Source organism: Molothrus aeneus, chromosome Z (assembly GCF_037042795.1).
Source record: "Molothrus aeneus isolate 106 chromosome Z, BPBGC_Maene_1.0, whole genome shotgun sequence".
Lineage (NCBI taxonomy): Eukaryota > Metazoa > Chordata > Aves > Passeriformes > Icteridae > Molothrus > Molothrus aeneus.
Window position 1 is genome coordinate 6,907,308 of NC_089680.1, and position 18,056 is coordinate 6,925,363.

The 18,056-nt window shown below is 40.2% G+C and overlaps 1 protein-coding gene across 1 annotated transcript in view; it reads right to left on the reverse strand.

Annotated features, from left to right (window-relative positions):
• Positions 1 to 18,052, reverse strand: part of KIAA1328 (KIAA1328 ortholog) — a 173,274-nt gene extending 155,222 nt beyond the window's left edge. Inside the window, 6 exon segments of the mRNA XM_066569195.1 lie at positions 7,566 to 7,660; positions 11,430 to 11,572; positions 13,234 to 13,269; positions 17,775 to 17,855; positions 17,858 to 17,901; positions 18,015 to 18,052. Coding sequence (XP_066425292.1) covers positions 7,566 to 7,660; positions 11,430 to 11,572; positions 13,234 to 13,269; positions 17,775 to 17,855; positions 17,858 to 17,901; positions 18,015 to 18,052 — 437 coding nt within the window.
• Between the last annotated feature and the right edge of the window lie 4 nt (positions 18,053 to 18,056).

Consider the following 18,056-nt stretch of genomic DNA (forward strand, 5'->3'; position numbering starts at 1 on the left):
GTAAATTTTCCTTTCTGTGTGGGGCATGGCACCCTGTATCTTGCTGTTCAGTGTAAATAATTGGATCAAGATTAAAGGATGACAATGGGAGAAAGGCTTACAATGATCATTTATTCTGCACCTCAAGAGCAGGCTATAAAAACAATTATTCTGGTATCACGTAGGCAAGAAGATCATTATGCATACATGATCCTGTAACTGTGCTAAAAAATGTGGCTTGGAAATCATGGTTCCATAAAAGCTCCACAAAAATATTAAGTAATGAGCTTAGACTAATAAATATTATTGCTCTGCACTTAGGCAATTTCTGTTGCTGAAGGCTCTTAAAGTTCAGTCTTTTATGATGATAAAACAGCTGCCACAACACAGGTGACAGGAGATCAAAGCAATACAACTTTTAGAAAACTCCAATTTTAACTTCCTTAAAGTGGAACAATCTTTATATATATATATATATATATATATATATATATATATATATATATATAAAGTATTAGACTAAGCCTTGTACTCATCCCATTAGACTAATATTCTGAACAGAATGTTTCGTTCAAGGACTGAGCCATACATTTGGTATCACTGTTCCCCTTAAGAGGGCACAGATTTGTTTTGATCTTCCAGTGGAGAAGTCATAAATACCACAACTGGGTCACTCCCCTGGAGTGAATTATGGGCAAGCAGTATTCCCCAACTCCAAGATCAACCCACAGCCCTCCCATATCAGCTCAAGCAGACTGCATGAAGTTGGAAATAATAATACTGAAACTCACAGTTTTTCTCTACAAACCTAGAGGGAGACAGACGACAGATACCGGATAATCAAATTCTTTAAATTAGGGCAGTTTGAAAGCTTGGATCAAACTATTAATTGTAAAGTTTCTAATGTACAGGGGGGAAAAAAAAGACACGGATTAAGCATAAAAGTATTTCACTAGTCAAATGCACAAGGTCTCACTTACAACCTTGGGCCCAGTCTGGGAAGGTGTGATGAGTTCAACCTGTTCCTTGGCCCCTTCCCCTCCACTCACAGGCTGTCAAAAGGGTTTTGCACATAGCATTAAAGAAACAGAAACTACCTGTATAAATTCTGGACCCACACCAACACCTCTGCACTCCTTAGCTAAGCAGGCAACAAACTGTTGAGGAATTCCCACCACACTTCCTTGCAGTAACAGCCACAGCACATTTGCCACAAGCTGCAGATAGAGACTCTCATATCCAACCATGGCCCATTTGCTTCCTCTGAGTCCAGTGCAGCCACCTAAATAACTACAGCACAAATGACCTTCCTTCACATTATCAGTGACAGATGCAAAACCAAAAAAAGTTAATTAGAAAACCACAATGAAGAACACAATGACCACGTGGATCAAAGACAGGAATGGAACAAAAGCAGGGCAGGCAACTGGAAAGAGAGAACAAGTACCATCTCTAGGATTCTATGAAAGGAAGGAAGCTTGGTCAGTAATTTGTAGGAGTGATGCTGCATGAGAAAAGGGTTTCGGGCAACAAACGCTGGGCTATGCTGGCACCCAATAACACAAAAATTGAACAACAGTATAAGAAAAAACGCATGAAAGAAGAGAGCACTAGAAAAATCAGACAAAATGTAGCTGGCTTTACTCATCTCTAGATTCTGAGATTTGTTGCTTATATCAGTGTGCATCAGATTCACGTGCTGTGTTTGTATTTAACACATATCACAGCAAGCTGTCACACTCCCAGACACATGAATATATTGTGCCACATATCTTACACAGTAAATGACTGAGAACAGTAAGTGATCTCAGAAGAAATGTGGCAGTATGTGTTTATGTATCACAAAGCAGGAGACAGCCCATAAAGGGCAGGCAAGATACAAAAGACGGTTACTCACAGGAGGTGGCAAAAGGAAGTTAGAGAAAAGGAATACAAGAATCTCATCAGATTATGCTGGATTTATGTCACTTCCTATAAATAGCTCAGTGAGTTGCTGTGTTTTTTATTAAACTTATTTCTTTGCCTTCTGGCAGTAAAGAACATATGATTTTTAGCAGAAGTACAGAAGACTTCATTGATGCTGTACAAAAACATTGCAAGGCTCATATAATGCTCCTCAAAAGTATTTTCACCCTCTGTTCACCCACTTAGGTCAGAAAAGAGCAGTGAAAGAACGAAGGCACAACTACAAAGAGCTCAACTGCTCCACTGAGCAATATGCTGGTATCCAGCTCCATTGCTCTTGCTTCCAGGATCAAACAGACAACTGACAGCAGAGAGCAAAGATGATGAATCAGTGGAGCTATTCCTTCCATTCAGTGTCTGCAACATTTTCTTGCATTCAATTCACATTCACCTACCTTGTGCCATAGGACGTGCACCATCTTTGTTCAAGATTTGCTTTAAATTCAACAGTTCAAAGCCTGTATAATTCTAAATGCATTGAAATAAATAATTTTATTTTGCAGGAGCCTCTTTCGAAAAGCTCGTAATGCAAATATATTGATGCCCCTCCTAGGGCATCCGCCTTAGTGTTAAAATTAATTCTTAGTTCACCAGTTCCAATTATTATTGTGTGCTCCCAGGTCCACTGCTGATACTAGTATTTCTGTCTAATCTAAAGAAGGAATTGATCAAGGAGTTTGCTGATGACACTGATTCATTCCACTGAGTAAGCAGGACTGATGCTCTCCAGGTGGAATTTTTGAAGCACTGCACAAGTCAACAGCACTACCAAGTTTTATTTGTTTAATGAAAAACTGACATGCACAAGAAAGAGCCATGATAATACTCACATCAACACTACACTAGGGACAGAACTCAGCTCTTTCTGACTGAAGGCAGAGCTGGAAAAGCAAATTAAAAACAGCATCTCCTATTTTTTAAAATTTTAAAAAATGAGCTTTTACCAAAAAAAATCTGAAATGCAGTAAGAACATTGCAGCTCAGCTAGTTAAGATGGAAGGAAAATTAAACAAAAAACAGATACATAGACACTGGGAACTTCACTGATCAGTCCAACACTCCTTGGGAACACTTGTCTTCTAATAAACACCAATCTGGTATTAGTCTGTCAACTGGCTAGCAAAGATTAAAAAGCTATGGCGACCATTCTTGAAAACTACAGGTTTTAAATTCCAGGCAAATAATGGCATCTGGAACAGGGCAGACCACCATGGAGGGCAGGGTGGGGGGGAGAGGGGAAGGAAAGAAAGAAACAGAATTTTTGTCCAAGGATCAGGGTTCACAAATCTGATACATTCTACTTAAGCATCATATGCAGTTTGTATACATTAGAAAAAAATAATTTAAAAAAAACTGCTATGCGCCCAAAACATAATTGAAATTGCTACACAATGGATAAATTTTATGATATGCAACCTGTAAAATACAAAACTAGATTTCACAGCATGAATTTATAGCTACAAATGACTTTTTAAGCACAGAAAGTGTGATTGGTGATACAATAATCCTGGGCATGCTTTACCTATCAACACAAAGTAATTTCCAGGCAAGCTTAGGGATATCTCATTTGCAGTCTCACTGCTGACCAATTAAGAAAACTGCAGCACAAAATTGCCCCTAAAGTAACACACAAAAAAAGATAAAAGATTTTGATTTTAAAGCCAGGTAACAATTTGGTTAAATATTAAGTAGTGTAACCCAGGAGAGAAGGCAACACAAGAGGCCAAACACACAAAATTTGTAATACAAACCACAGGCAAGTTTTCCTTCAAAGATCTTAAGGACTGGAAGAAAAATAGCAAATATACACTATAATGGCTTTACTGAAACCTCTTCAATGGTTTCCAGTTCTGTAACCTAATTAGTATTCTGTTTTGACACCCATTTTCACCTTTTGTTAGAAAATTTCAATTTCAGTTGGTCAATTTCAGCTTCATATCAAAGACAGTAAAAAAGACTAGTATCCCAAACTGCTAGCACCCTACAAAGGGTTTCGGAATCCAGAGAGTTGGGATGAGGGAAGCATTTTCTCAATAAGGGATAGCAGGCTGTCTGAAGGCTGTTTTAGTAGCTGCCAGTTACAAGTCATTCTGGGCATGCCAGTGATCTTAGCCAGAACACAAATATAATAGCAAAAACCATCTTGTATCTCATTTGGAAAGGGAAATCTCTCCTTCCCATGGGTGCAGAAGGGCATTATGATACCTTTCTACCAAAACTGCTTTTGAAGATTTGTTTGCAAAGACAACAAGAAGCCAGCTTTCTCCAAGTTTATCTTATTCAAAGAAAGAAAGAATGCAGAATAGTTAGGTACCAATTTTTGCCACTAAAAACAAAATTTAAACTTTCATGAACCACTCTACATCACTTAGTCAATGCTTCTGTTCACTCAAAAGACAAACTCCATATGTGAGCTGTACAGGCATTTGTGATCAGGGAAGAAGTATTTATGATGTCCCTGCCATACCAGGAGCCCCAAAGTCACAGAACTATGGCTATACACCAGTTAGGAGTGAAGTGAATTTTGCAAACATACACACATTCACTCTCTCTGCTAAGGAGTTATGATCCTCTCCATTAAACCAAAGGCCAAGAAAGAGAGATCTCTCAAAATCTGCATGTCAATCAAAGTATTTCACCCTAGAATACTTCATAATCAGTCTCAGTGTGGTGTCTAGCAAGTCCTTAGTGTTCAACAGTCAGCTGGCTACGTCCCAGTAGGCCCTGTGCTGCTCCTTCTCAGAGGAGGCTAATGTGTCCTGACCCTGGCAGCGAGCACGAGCACAAGAATCTTTCTGTGTCTTCACCATGCCACTGCTCATTTCATTGCATAAGCTGATGACTGCTCCAGGAGCAGCCTGCAGGAGTAAAAAGCTCAGAGAGAGTCTTCTTTGCCTCTCTTGAAAGGACTTTGCTTATAGGGAGAGATAAAATTTGCTCTTACTGCGCCACTTTCACCACCACACCAGGAGGACATAACTGAAAACATGAAGGTGCCACACTGGTTGTCTCAGAAAATAATGACTGATCACACTCAAGAATACTCCACTTACTCACAAAGCACTTTGGCATTCATGGGTATGACTCATTCTTCTCAGAAATTCCTCTACAAAAGCAATTTTAAAAGAATCTGCTGACACAATAAATTAAAAAGCTCGAATTTGCTACAATCAAGGATTTTAAACTCTGGCTCCAGTCTGCCACTCTCATTTCACCTTAAAAGGATACAATCAAAGAAGGGCAAGGTAATGGTTAGATTTACAGGCAGAAGCACAGATCAAAAACTACGATTATTTAGCCTAGAAAGGAGGATTAGAAAGGATACAGCTGAGTCCTTTCTTTAGACCCTGTCTCAAAATCCAATTCCATAAAATTCCGAACAGCTAAGGTGATGTCAGCCACTGGAATCCCCAGCAGGAGATCTTTACAGCCCAGAAGCTCTTTTTTTACCCCAGAGAAAATGATATTAATGTAGCTAGCATCAGAATTTACTCATACCAATACAAAGTCTTACACTTCAGCAAATTAGCAACTGCACCAGCACCCTCAATGTTCAAAAGTGCAGTGGGAGTGAGAGTTGGAGGAGAAAAACGTAAAAAACAGGAAGAAAAGTACAAGAGAGGTCTCTCTCCTTCAGCAGTCACAGAAGGTGGGGGAAGACCACTACCCTGAACTGCTCAAGCAAGACCTGGCTGAAATTAAAGCCCCAGGAATCAATCATATTTTGCAACTGGTTTCCACATAAACAGAATTTTACCACTTTTAAAGAGCTTTCATGCAGCTGCTTACTGACCAATCTGTATCTGTTTACCATCCTGCAACAAACGTGCATGAATTAGCCTCAACTACCATTCATAAATTATAGCAAAATAAGGAAGAGCAAGGTATAGCCCAAGTGAGACCTTTATTATTCCAAGTATTTACTGCAGGACAGTGTTCCTGTAAAACTTTCAACATTCTGCTGCTCCTTTTTCTTCTCCAAAGTAGCAAAGAATGTTCTACTGCTTGTAAAAACTCTCTATCATTGCACAACTAAGGATGAAAATTATGGAGAGTTTTAAAAAAGTGACGAGGTGAGCGGAATTAAAGTTCAACTTCCCTATTACTCTGCAAAGGACTTTTAATTACATCCAATAAAAATATGATTAGGTTTAAAAATAAAAGAGAACTAAGTATAAAATAATAGTGTTCCACTAATTTTACTTTTCAAAATTAATGTTGCTGCACCTTCTATTTTTCTTCAAAGAAATGTCAGGCAGAAATATCAAACTGTCCTCAGGGAAAAATCACAGCATCTGAGATTTAAGAAGAATCCCATGCTCGAATGAATTACTGTACTACTATTCACTAGGGAGCAGTGTATTATGAGGAACAATGTAATAAAAGGCTTTTTTAATATTAGAATATACCTCTATATATCAACAGTGGCAACAGTGTCCGAATAGCTCCAACATCTGACAATTTGTAACCAGGCATCCCACCAATCTACTCTTTATGACAGTCTTAACTATACATTTTCTAACACAAGGCATGATAAAATAGAGTTGCAAGCATGAAGAACTCCAGAAATTACTAAAATACTGTATGGCAAGAAATCCTGTAAAAATTATTAGCAGGTAAAATGGTCCACTGGATAAGGATAATCAGAGAGAAAATAATCCTAGCTGCACCAGAGAGTTATTGCATGACCTTGAGCAAGTCACTTAATTTCTCTAATTTTCCATATTTTCCTATATAAAATGAAAAAAGAACAGTAATGCTTGCCAATTATTGCACAGACATAAGGGATCTACGTCAAAAAGCATTTAATTATTAACAGTAATTATTAACAATAACTTCTAGCCCAAAGGACCTGGGATCATCTCACAAGAGCTTCCCCCACTGATATGGCAAAGCCTACCAAAGGCCCATGTGCTCCTCCTCATTTTTACAGTGACTCTGTAAGAAAAGGATTTCCAGAGATCCTGAGGTGTTAGGGATAAAGAGTAGGACAAAAATCTCCTCACTTTAATTCAAACTCTTTTTTACCTCCTTTACCTTTGAGAATGTAACTAGCACTGGAATGGAACTTAGAAAAAGACTTCTGCTAAAGCTGAGAAACTTGCACTATTTCTGCCTCTCCTTTCAAGGAATAGGTAGAATCAGAAGAAATTAAGGGAAGCAAGAAGTTTAGCTAGTTAAGTAAAAATTACATAGGCAAATCATTACCAACACATTTGAGCCACGAGAAGAGCAACGCACCTTTAACATGGCCTTTCATACAAAAGCTTACCTCTGCCAAATAATAAGCACTACAAAGTTTCATACCAACATGTCATTTCCAAAAGCAGAATGTGTTTATTTGTAGCACTTGATACACACAACAAACAAAATCCTAGCCTTGTCATTGGGTTATTACAGAAGTACTGCTGGTCATGAAATTTTGGCCTCCATTTTAAATATATATTTAGGGGCTCAGAAAGCAAGGAAAAACCAACCAGGCTGCTTCATACTTTTTCCAGCAAGAAAAATTACCTTGTGCAAATATTCAGGTTTTTTAAGCAGTTCTACATTGCTTGATGTTAATTAGAGAAACGACTCTCTTTAAACTTAATGCATTTTCAGGTGATGCTTCTTCTTACCTGGCAAGTTCTTTAATTAAGTTCGCAATGCGTCTCTTGTCCTCAGGACACAAATCCTTTAAAGAAGCACTCTTCATTCCTCCTTCATTAGTGCCCTGAAAATTTAAAGTTACATTTTAGAATGTACTGTTTAAAAGAAAACAAATACTTCATAAGCTATTAAAAGCATTTCAAGACTTAATAATTAGAAGCTGAAAGTAGATCAATTCCAACTGGGAATAAAATTCATATTTTTTAAATTGTAAGTACATTTCAATGAAACAAATTACCAAATTGTGAAGAATTATTTTAAGGTATTTGTAATTCAAATGCAAGTGCTAGCTTCAATATTAAAACATGCTGGGTAAAGTTTTAAGACATGCACTATTCCTTGATTCATATTAGATAAAGAGGAGTAGGTTCTCATGGAAATCTAATGCAGCAATATCCAAATCCAACTTCAAATTTTATCATATTAAGATCATAACATAGGGAGTAAGAAAAAAACATGCTGCCTTAGCATTTCTGAGCAAAGCGTACAAAACAGCAAAATATTGTTAGCAGAGAGTACCTCCCTTATTTCATTTTTCTAATACAGAGAAAAGCACACACACCTTCACATGCAGCTACTGTTTCATTTTAATGGTTTATTTGCTTATTTTGTAAATATATACTATATTTACGAATATATATATATTATTTTTTTCCTTAGATATGTATACTACTAAGTTTATGCTACTTTAGTAAATAAAACTTGTCAAAGAAGGCTGTAGCAGGGCTGAGCACTTCAGATCTTTCACGCGTTCCCGGGAACGCAGAGAGCGAGCCGCTGCACTTCCCAGGTGTGCCCACCGGAGGGCACTCTCCTGCCCGGCATTCCCGACTTCGGCTGCTTCCACGCAGGAAACGCCTCCAAACTGGTTTTATTCACCCAAAATTCCTGTGATCGGGTATTCAGTTCTGCAGCGCTAGTGGTAAGCACGAAATAGGAACGCGAAGATAAATGCAGCAATAAGAGCTATGCTGTTGTGTCCAGGATTTTGGCAAGTTTCAGTACCTCCACTCATTCTGAAGGAGTTTCAGTTTATACTTTTACAAACCCCCCCAAGTGCATGCAGTGCTTTAGATCAGATAAAAGAATGCCACCAGATGCCCTGAAGTTTGGCTAAGCCAACACAATAATGCACAAAAGAATACAAAGCCAACACTGGGCTTCTCTCATTATCAGTAAAAGCAGCTGATCTACACCAGAGAGTAAGTGACCCCTTTCCTTCTTAGCTAATTAAACAGCATCTTAAAAACAAGAAAAGAAAAATGTCCACTACAAAGAGAGGTGATGTTTTCACACAGACTCATGTTATACCTGTGTGATCCTTCATTTTAACTTCAGTGTATTTTTCTCAGGGGCAAGGGGGAAAGCAATTTCATAAGGCAAATTTCAGCACTTTTCAAGGGGGATTTGATTTCAGTTTTCTTGCCAAACATATGTCACTCACAAATGAAGAGAGAATGTCTAACTTGACTGAATTCAACTAAAAATATGGTTGAAGGAATTTCACTTCACATGCTAAAAATGTCTATTTTTTTTTTAGCAGACAGATGATGAAACTTCTTTAAGAAAAATGAAAAGTTACAGACCTCAAAAAAGAGGATGAAGCTTGATCACATTACTGAAGGGGATTTTAACAGAAGATCTCAAAAACTACTACCCAAACTGATGTACATACTGTCAGACAAAGTTTTGTGGGATGAAGAGGAAAATCAGTTTTTCCTATCACCCACAAGTATGCAAAGATGGCACACAGGAAATTATCAGAGGAAGACTTGTACCATAACACACATCAAAATGAAGCTGTGGAATAATGCACAGCAACAGCTTGACCATCTAAAGAAGACAACAAAGGAGGCAGAGGCCAAGACTCTCTCCATTTCCCAGATTTCTGTCCTTTCTACACAGCTCAGGATAGAAAACAGTTTTGGAACTCGGTACAGGGAAGATATTCTCCACACCTTGGAAGGCGATAACTGCATGACAAAATCATGCAGGATCACAGAAAGGACCACAGTAGCTCACCTACTCCAGCCTAGAGCATTTTACTCAGAATTATGTCCAGGCCAGGCTGGATGAGACCCTGAGCAGCCTGCACTTGTGGAAGGTGTCCCTGCTCATTTCAGGAGGGTTGGACTGGATGATCTTTAGGGTCCCATCCAACCCAAGCCCTTCTATGACTCTAAGCCATAGTAAAGCCATCAGCTCTCCCTGGACATACACACAACGCTTTGCAGAAAGTGAGTTGTGTTTTTGATGAGAATTCCATGCAAAAGAAGTTCTTCTTCAATAATGAGTAAAAACATGTGTTCTGTTTGTTTCAAGTATTCAGAGCTTATCTTCAGAGTACAAAGTTTCCATAAGAATTTGGCAAGGCAAGCGAAAAATAGAAGGGTTAAAAAGACAAAAATGAAACGTAGCTGTGAGCTCATCTATAAAAGCACGAGTCACCAATTAAGATTTCACGTATCAGGCATTATATTTAAAATAAGAGTACACCAAAACCCATTTATACAATGGCTTTCACAAAAAAAAAGTAAAAACTCTGTAAACAACAAGTAACGCAATCAATGCACCATTCAACAAAACAGATAGATTTTAATGTGGTATATGAAGGCATCTGTGAGGCAGCAGGCTTGTAGATACTTATGAAGAGATGCTTCTACATAAAGACTCTGCATAATGGGGGCTATTTGTGGAATTTATCTGCATGCCACTTAACAGCACGATTTGCAAAGTAGAGGTACATACCACCCTCTAAAAGCAAGTACCGATAAACAGAGAAAGGGAAATATACATGTCCAGGAAAAGCCCTAAAAATTAATACTAGTTTAGCAACGAGTCATGTGTCATGCTGAAGGATTCAAAGGGCAATGACACTGTCAAAGCAACAAGAATTGTGTGATCTGTCTTCACATCAGAGTTTTGAACCTACATGTCTGACACACAGCAGTTACTCAGCACACAAAAGGCAGAGAAGGACATCTTAGATGAAGAACAAGATCTAACAGTGATGCAGAACCAGTCAAAGGTTTTAGATCCTGCCTGCAAGCACGAAGAAGCCAACCCCAGTGATTTACAGGCTGGCCCAAGATGACTGCTAGGCAAGAGACTCAACAGCACTCAAATGACTTACACAGTCATTGTACTACACAAACCACGTTAGAAAAATGGCATCTCTCAACAGATTTCTAAACAGCATCTGTCACAACACAGAATAACCTTCCAAAGGAAACCCCGCTGCTTTGGAATTTCTAATGCAAGGAACTGTAGAAACACATCACCTAGTCTCACAGGAGGAGACCACAAAATTCAAATCAGTTGACATCAACTGACAAAGCTACTTCTACTGCTCAAATGCATTTTAAACTTTTACTATCAAAAATAAAAAGTGATTTTACCCTTCTAACATGAGCAGGCATAGCAAAAAGGTCCCTAAAATGAGTTTTTGCTCATGTAATTTCTAAATGAGATGACTAGAGCAATGAAAATTAATAAAATAAACAAAACTTCTTGCATGTTTAGCTAGTAAAGTATAGGCTAGGCACTACCCAGGGTTACATGCACTGCCTCTGTGCAAATACACACATTGAAATATAAACAATCTGTTTTACATGGCCCCACTTACACACCACTTACATAAAGTAGCACATTCAGCCTTTGTCCTCTTCAGGTGATAATTTCTGCTAGAAAGCCACCACATAAAGTGGGCAAAAAGTGTAAGAAACTGTAAAAATAATACTCTAAAACTGTTTAAACATTTTCAATCTGATAATTTTCAGCTTTTTTTCTACAATGTGCACTCTTAAGAGAAAGAAAAATTTGCTTTTACTCACCTGCTGCCCTGTCAGACCTCCTCCTGTACCTCTATCAGGATCCATGGAAACAGAAGCAACAGCTACAGGCACCTGCAGTTCAGTTTGACCTGTTTGATATTTTGGCAAACACCTTGTTCTTAAATTTCCTTTTGTAGACACTCCTGTAAGTGAAAGACAAGCAGAACATGCAGATTATAAAGTGAAAAGGGGCCTTATTCTTGCCTTCCACAAAGGCAACCTTGCCTTAGCAGCTCTTTTTTTGAAAAGAACAAGCACCTCAGGAATAGGTCTGCAGTTCCCCCCGGCCTCTCACTCCATACAAAATTTCAGTAAGATGAAATCATCAGCAGAAAAAGAGGTGCATGGCACTGAAGCACATCCAGCCACAATAAACATTTTGTAAATTCTGAAACGCTCATTATGTCTTCAGACTAAAATTCAGTGCAAATAAACTGTGTTTGAGTAAGATGCAAAGCATAAAATTGAGCTTCTGCTTTGATACCCAAAGACAGTAAAGAACCAACCAGCAGTAAAGCTGTTAAAAGCACCACTCATATAATAAAATACCACTTTTTCTGTTACACAGCCAACCTACTGATGCTCAGACTGTTTGTTCCTTTCAGGACCAGGCAAATGAGTAAGGCAACACTGCAGTGCACACTCCACAGCTCATCTGTCAAACACTTCCTGCCATAATTAGAATTAGATCACCACTACGAATGGTAAGAACATGAAAGCACTGAAAATCCTGATGTTGCAATTACAAAGTGCCAACACTGACACTAACACTAAAACTCCCAGGACCAGATTAAAGCCCATAGCTGCTTGGTACTGCCTCAAGGTTTAATTTTTGACTATTCAGAAATGCAAAAAAGTTTTGAACAAAAAATATTAACTTCATACAAGCAGATCAATTACAATTATTTAGGTAATTAATTTCAGAAGTGTACCAGAATTCAAGTGAAAGAACTAAATTATAAACTCTAATATCTCCGTGCCCCTACATAAACAAAAACAATGGTCCTGAAATTCTCTCCCACAGAAGTGGTAGAAAACTTCCCACAGTGAATCAATTTCCATCGTTTAGGATCACTGCTTTCTTTGCAGGGCCCAGAGAAAAACAATCCAACATCACCTGGCTTACAAATCTCCGCATGTGTTTTGTAGTTCAACAGAGATGTTTGGCCAGTAGTTTTGAATGGTACCATAAACCTGAAGAGTACAATTCCTCAAAACTTATAACTACTGGATGACACACACACAGTTTCAGTCTAGAGTTAACTATCCCCAGATACGTTTCCAAGACCTTGTGTCACTTTAAGAGCTGTGTTTGAAAACAATTAAGAGAATTCTGAAGGGGAACTAAGAGCATTCATCTTTTCCCCAGCGATGTACACAATTATGCACTCAGTAAATCAAGGTCAAAAGAGCTAATAAAAAAAAATAATTGCTTTATCTGTACACAATGAATCTTCATTTCAATTGATATTTTCAAAATTTTCACAAGACCTAACACCTCTAATGCTTCAACATTCCTTGGAGACCACATTAAAAATTCAGCTTGCCTGATAAATTGGGTAAAGCCACACTGTACCTGCAACAGAAACAACTCCCCTGGAACTATTCATCTTATACAGGATGCTTATCTAAGCAGCAGAGCATAAATCCTCTGCTATAATCATGTATGTCCCATTACAACTTATGATGACTCTCTACCTTACACACACTTATGTACACAAACCACACACCTGAATAGACACTGCAAATTTTATCATCCACAGGAAAAAAAAAACCTTTGTTTATGTCTATTAGAAGGTCATACCTGAAACAGGTACCAGTGGATCTTCTTCATCAGAAGCTGCATGTGGCTTTGTTAAAGGATATAAAAAGAGTGAAAGCTTAGCTCTTTAAACAGGACTGTAAAAAGTAGTATTTGGTCTCTTAATTTTGCATAGCTGTTGATAAGAAAACAGTCAACATTCTGGGAGCAAGAAAAGCAAGGAAAACTTGGTTAAGAAAAAATCACCACAAAGATTGCTAAAACAAAAGACCTTACTCCTTCTTCACTGTGCATTAACTTTCAGCCTCTAAAGATTATCTCAGAGGTCACCTTTGCAAAAGATCCCAGGGACCAGCCCCAGTTACAAGAGCAATTACTAAGATAATGAACTAATAATATTTATTTAAATTTAAACAGTTTATATGGAACATCTTGATGTGGAGGGAAAGCAAATTCTGAAACAGTGTATATTGATACTGCAATGAAATCTATTTGGGCAATACATTCTAAGAAACATAAATGAGGACAAATGCAAAAGGTTTCAAACTGGTCACTCTCATCTGATCATCACATGATGAGTAATCATAAGAGCTTGAGGACTCATTTTCTTTAAGTTTCAAGAACTTTCAAATATCCCAGAGGTTTAACTATTAAATTACTTGACCACAGAAAACACTTTAAAATCAGAAAGAACATGGCACCATATTATTTGTGCTATTAGCAGTCACTCTTACTGTTAGCAGTCGCTGAACTTGAATCCCTGCCTCCTGAAAGCCTAAAAATAGGACTCAATATAACTAAGGGAAGGGTGTAAATCATACTGCCTTCCTTCAAGGAGCAGTTTCATTCAGCTGAACGTAAAGATTGTTATTCCCACATGAATAACTAACATACTTGTGACTTAATCCCAGCCAGCAACTCGGTACCACACAGTCACTCCCTGTCCACCTCCCTGCCTCAAGTGGGGAGGAAAACCAGAGAGAAACAGTAAACCTCATGGGTAGAGATAAGAAAAGCTTAATAACTGAAACAAAATAAAATAGGACAATAATAATAACTGCAACATAAGGGAAGAGGGAGAGAGAATTAAAACCTGAAAGAAACAAGTGATGCACAGTATAGCTGCTCACTGAACAATGCCCAACCTTTCCCCAGCAGGAACTGGCAGCTCCCAGCCAGCACTCCCCAGTTTATGTACTGGACATGATGTTCTGTTACGGAATCTCCCTTTGGCCAGCTCCTGGCCATGATCCCTCCCAGCTCTTTCTGCATCTGCTCGCTGGCAGAGCACGGGTCACCCAAGTCCATGGTTTTGGGTAAGCACTGCTGAGCAACATCCAAAAAACCAGCGTGTTATCAGAATTATCCTCATGCTAAATGCAAAACACAGCATACCAAATACAAGGAAAAGAATTAACCCTACTCCAGCTGAAACCAGGGCAATACTGAAGTGGAAAACAAAAGCCCAGGGCACAAAATTCTCCTCCACTAACTTTTTTTTTTACCCCTTTACTTTCCTCATCCTTCTATGGTTGGGCAATTATCTCAATTGTCAAATTTCTACTACTACTCAAATTTCTACTAATTACTCAATTATCTAATTTCTCTACTGTTAACAGATAAATGTATTTAAGGTTTTGCAGCTGCATTCATATAATAAAGTAAAATTGTGAAAATATTTCAGTGACCCTATACAAACTCTTGCCTTAACTAAAATTTGATTCTGAGAGCACCATCTCAAGAACTTAATTTAGTAAATTACCACAGAGTGGAGGAAATTAGGAAAAGTCTAGGAGTTTCCCTCTATGCACAGCAACTTCAATCAACACCCACTGTCCATCACACATCTGGCACTTGTCACACTGGAAGGGCCTGATCACAGGCTCACTTATGATCTTGTTGATGCACTTTATCACTCATAAACAATTATCACTCATCAGCCTCACACCAGTTTAAAAACACATTTAGTGAGTACTGCAGTCAAAGCCAGCTCTCTCTACAAACACTGAGAGCATTTCTTCTCACGTGTGAGCTGCAGCCTGCCACCTCCAGCTGCCAGAACACACTGTGGGGCCATAGCACAGGGAGAGGAAGCTGAACAAACTCCATGAGGAAGGCACAGTGCGTACCTTCTTTTCAAAAAGCACTAAGATGGATCAAAAGTCCAAGTCTGGATCACAGCCCAGCCCAAACAGCTGTGTCAGCACAGCCACAACAGCAAGCTGCAGGCTGCTGAGAAGTGTATGTTCAGCTCACATTGCATCAGGAAACAACAAACTTCAGCACAGACAGTTCCTACTCAACTGACATACTGTTAATCTGTGTGTCAACACATGGCTATAGGAAATAAAACAATCTGCCTAAACAACATCCTGCTTTTAGAGTGTGCCTCTGGTACTGCCAGCTGTTGTGGATAAATTCCTAGTAGCAGGATGCAAAGACTAGTCAAAGTTGTTGCTATTATCCCCCCCAGCTACCAGGACGACCCTCCTGGTGAAGCTTTGCAGCCCAGTGTATTAGAACCACTCAAAGTTAGAGCAGGCTACCTTAATCAGCTGGACTGAAAATCACAATGACCCAGAGGCTGATTCATAAGCAATGTCCTTGTCTCAGAGTAACAGACTGGGGATAGCACCAGCATCAACCTTCTAACATTAACCCACTGCCACGTGCCTCCCAGACTGCCAGTAAGGCAAGTGTAGTATTAAAAGCTTTGTACCACCACAGCTAAAGTTCAGTGAACAGCAGAGAGAGGCACTGGAGAAGCTCAACACCTGGTACAGCTCACCTACACAATCTGCCTTCCTGTGCTGAGTCGATTCAACAAGGATGGAGAGAACTTCAGTTTTCCGAATGTATTACACCAATCTACCAAATTTCTCCTCTTTTTTTGAAAGCATACACTACCATTATTTTTAAATTGTGCCATTTGCTTTTCTAAGAATTTACACTTTTCCAAGGTCAGAGGAAACACTGCCTATTCACCAAAACATGTAGAATGGAAATGGTTGTCAGAAAAAACTTCATTCCTTGGAATATCATGATGCATGAGGCCACTGCTGGGCACTTTAAACCATATTTAGTTATAGGAAACAACCTGTTGACTGATAAAAATAGACTGTCAATTGCATCAACACTTCCACAACTGAGCAGAGTAGTGACAGTGGCAATAAATCCGACATGTGCCACACACCTTCATCCCATTCACAGCACAGAAAAAGTTGTCAACAACCTTTTTTACTTTACACAGATGGAAAATCATAACAACATGCTCCCGCAACAGGCCATGCGATGGTTGGCCCTTTCACATTATCCCAGGGAGCATGCAAACATAAATCAAAGAGCACAGACACATACTCTTCTTTCCAATCTCTTCCAGTTGATGCTGACATCCCACTCTCAGTCTGACAAACAGCAGTGCTTCAAACACCCCATAACTGGAACTAAATTGTCAGCTTCTAAATTTCCCAGGCCAGACTATCAATTCTAGCCCAATGACTTCAAGTTGCTGAGCCTCCAACACAGCCACACAAGCCCAAACACCAATGGCAGCTCTTGGTTCCCTGAGCCACACAAGCACATCTCTCCCCAGCCAGGCTTGTGCAGGCTGAGCTCCCAACACCACAGCCACCACCCACACCATCTACGTGTCCAGCCCCACGTAGTCTCCCACAACAGGAGCCTGCAGGCCCTCTGCAGATGAAACCACACCAATCTCACACTCATCCCTTAGTGACAGAGCCCTCCAAGTCCTACACAGGCTCACCCAAAATGTTGTGCTTGTAGTCAAGTTTAGGTGCCAGTCACAAAAGACACATCTCTTCCCTGCTCAGCTTCTAGCCTCAGTTTCAAAGAATCACAGAATCAATGAGATTGGAAAAGACTTCTGAGATCATCAAGCTGTGTGTCAACCACTGAGTGCCAGGTCCAGTCCTTCCTCAAACACCTCCAGGGACGATGACTCCTCCACCTCCCTGGGCAGTCCATGCCAATGCCCAATCACCCTTTGTGTGAACAAATGCTTTCTAATGTCCAACCTAAACCTCTCCTGGAGCACCTTAAGACTGTGTCCTCTTGTCCTGTCACTTGTCACCTGTGAGAAGACCCCGACTGCCACCCAGCCACAACCAATTCCTGTCAGGCAGTAGTAGAGTGCGATAGGATCTCTCCTGAGCCTCCTTTTCTCCGGGCTGCTCAATCTCATTCTCTCCATTGGTTCCCTGACAAGTCCCCATAAACTGAACGCAATTTCCCCATTGCCTATATATTTACTTGACCCGAGATTTCACAGCTGGGTCACACTGAAAAGGACTTACGACCCTCCCTTCTCTCCCAAGTCACTTTTGCTATGCAATCCCGCGTAAGCCCTACAAACCGGCACATACCCACTCCCTCTCCCCAGGCTAAGCCCCCTCCACACTCGCCAGCGGAGCCCTCACATAGCCTCTACCACGGCCACAGAACCCCACCCGACCCACAGCGCCGCATCGGTTCCACGCCAAACCCCTCGACAGGCCGTCCCGCATGCCCCCGGTGGCCCCTCCCGCCGCTGTCACCTCACACCGACCCCCAGGCAAGGATACAGCTCCGGCCCCGGCAAGTACCTCCACCCACACCGGCGGCCGCCGCCGCCGCCATCTTGAAACAGCCGCCACTCCCCGCATACCCCCGCCGCACCCCCGGCTCTCGCCGCCCATTGGCTGTCTGCGCCTGAGGCACACGGAGGCTTACGAGGCATGCCGGGAATCGTAGTCCTCTGAGCGCTGGCGGCCGCCATGGGCCGACCAGGGCACCGCCCGGAAGAACTCTTATTCCCAGCGTACCCTGCGGCTACGGGGCAGTAGAAAGGCCAGAAAGGCATTGTT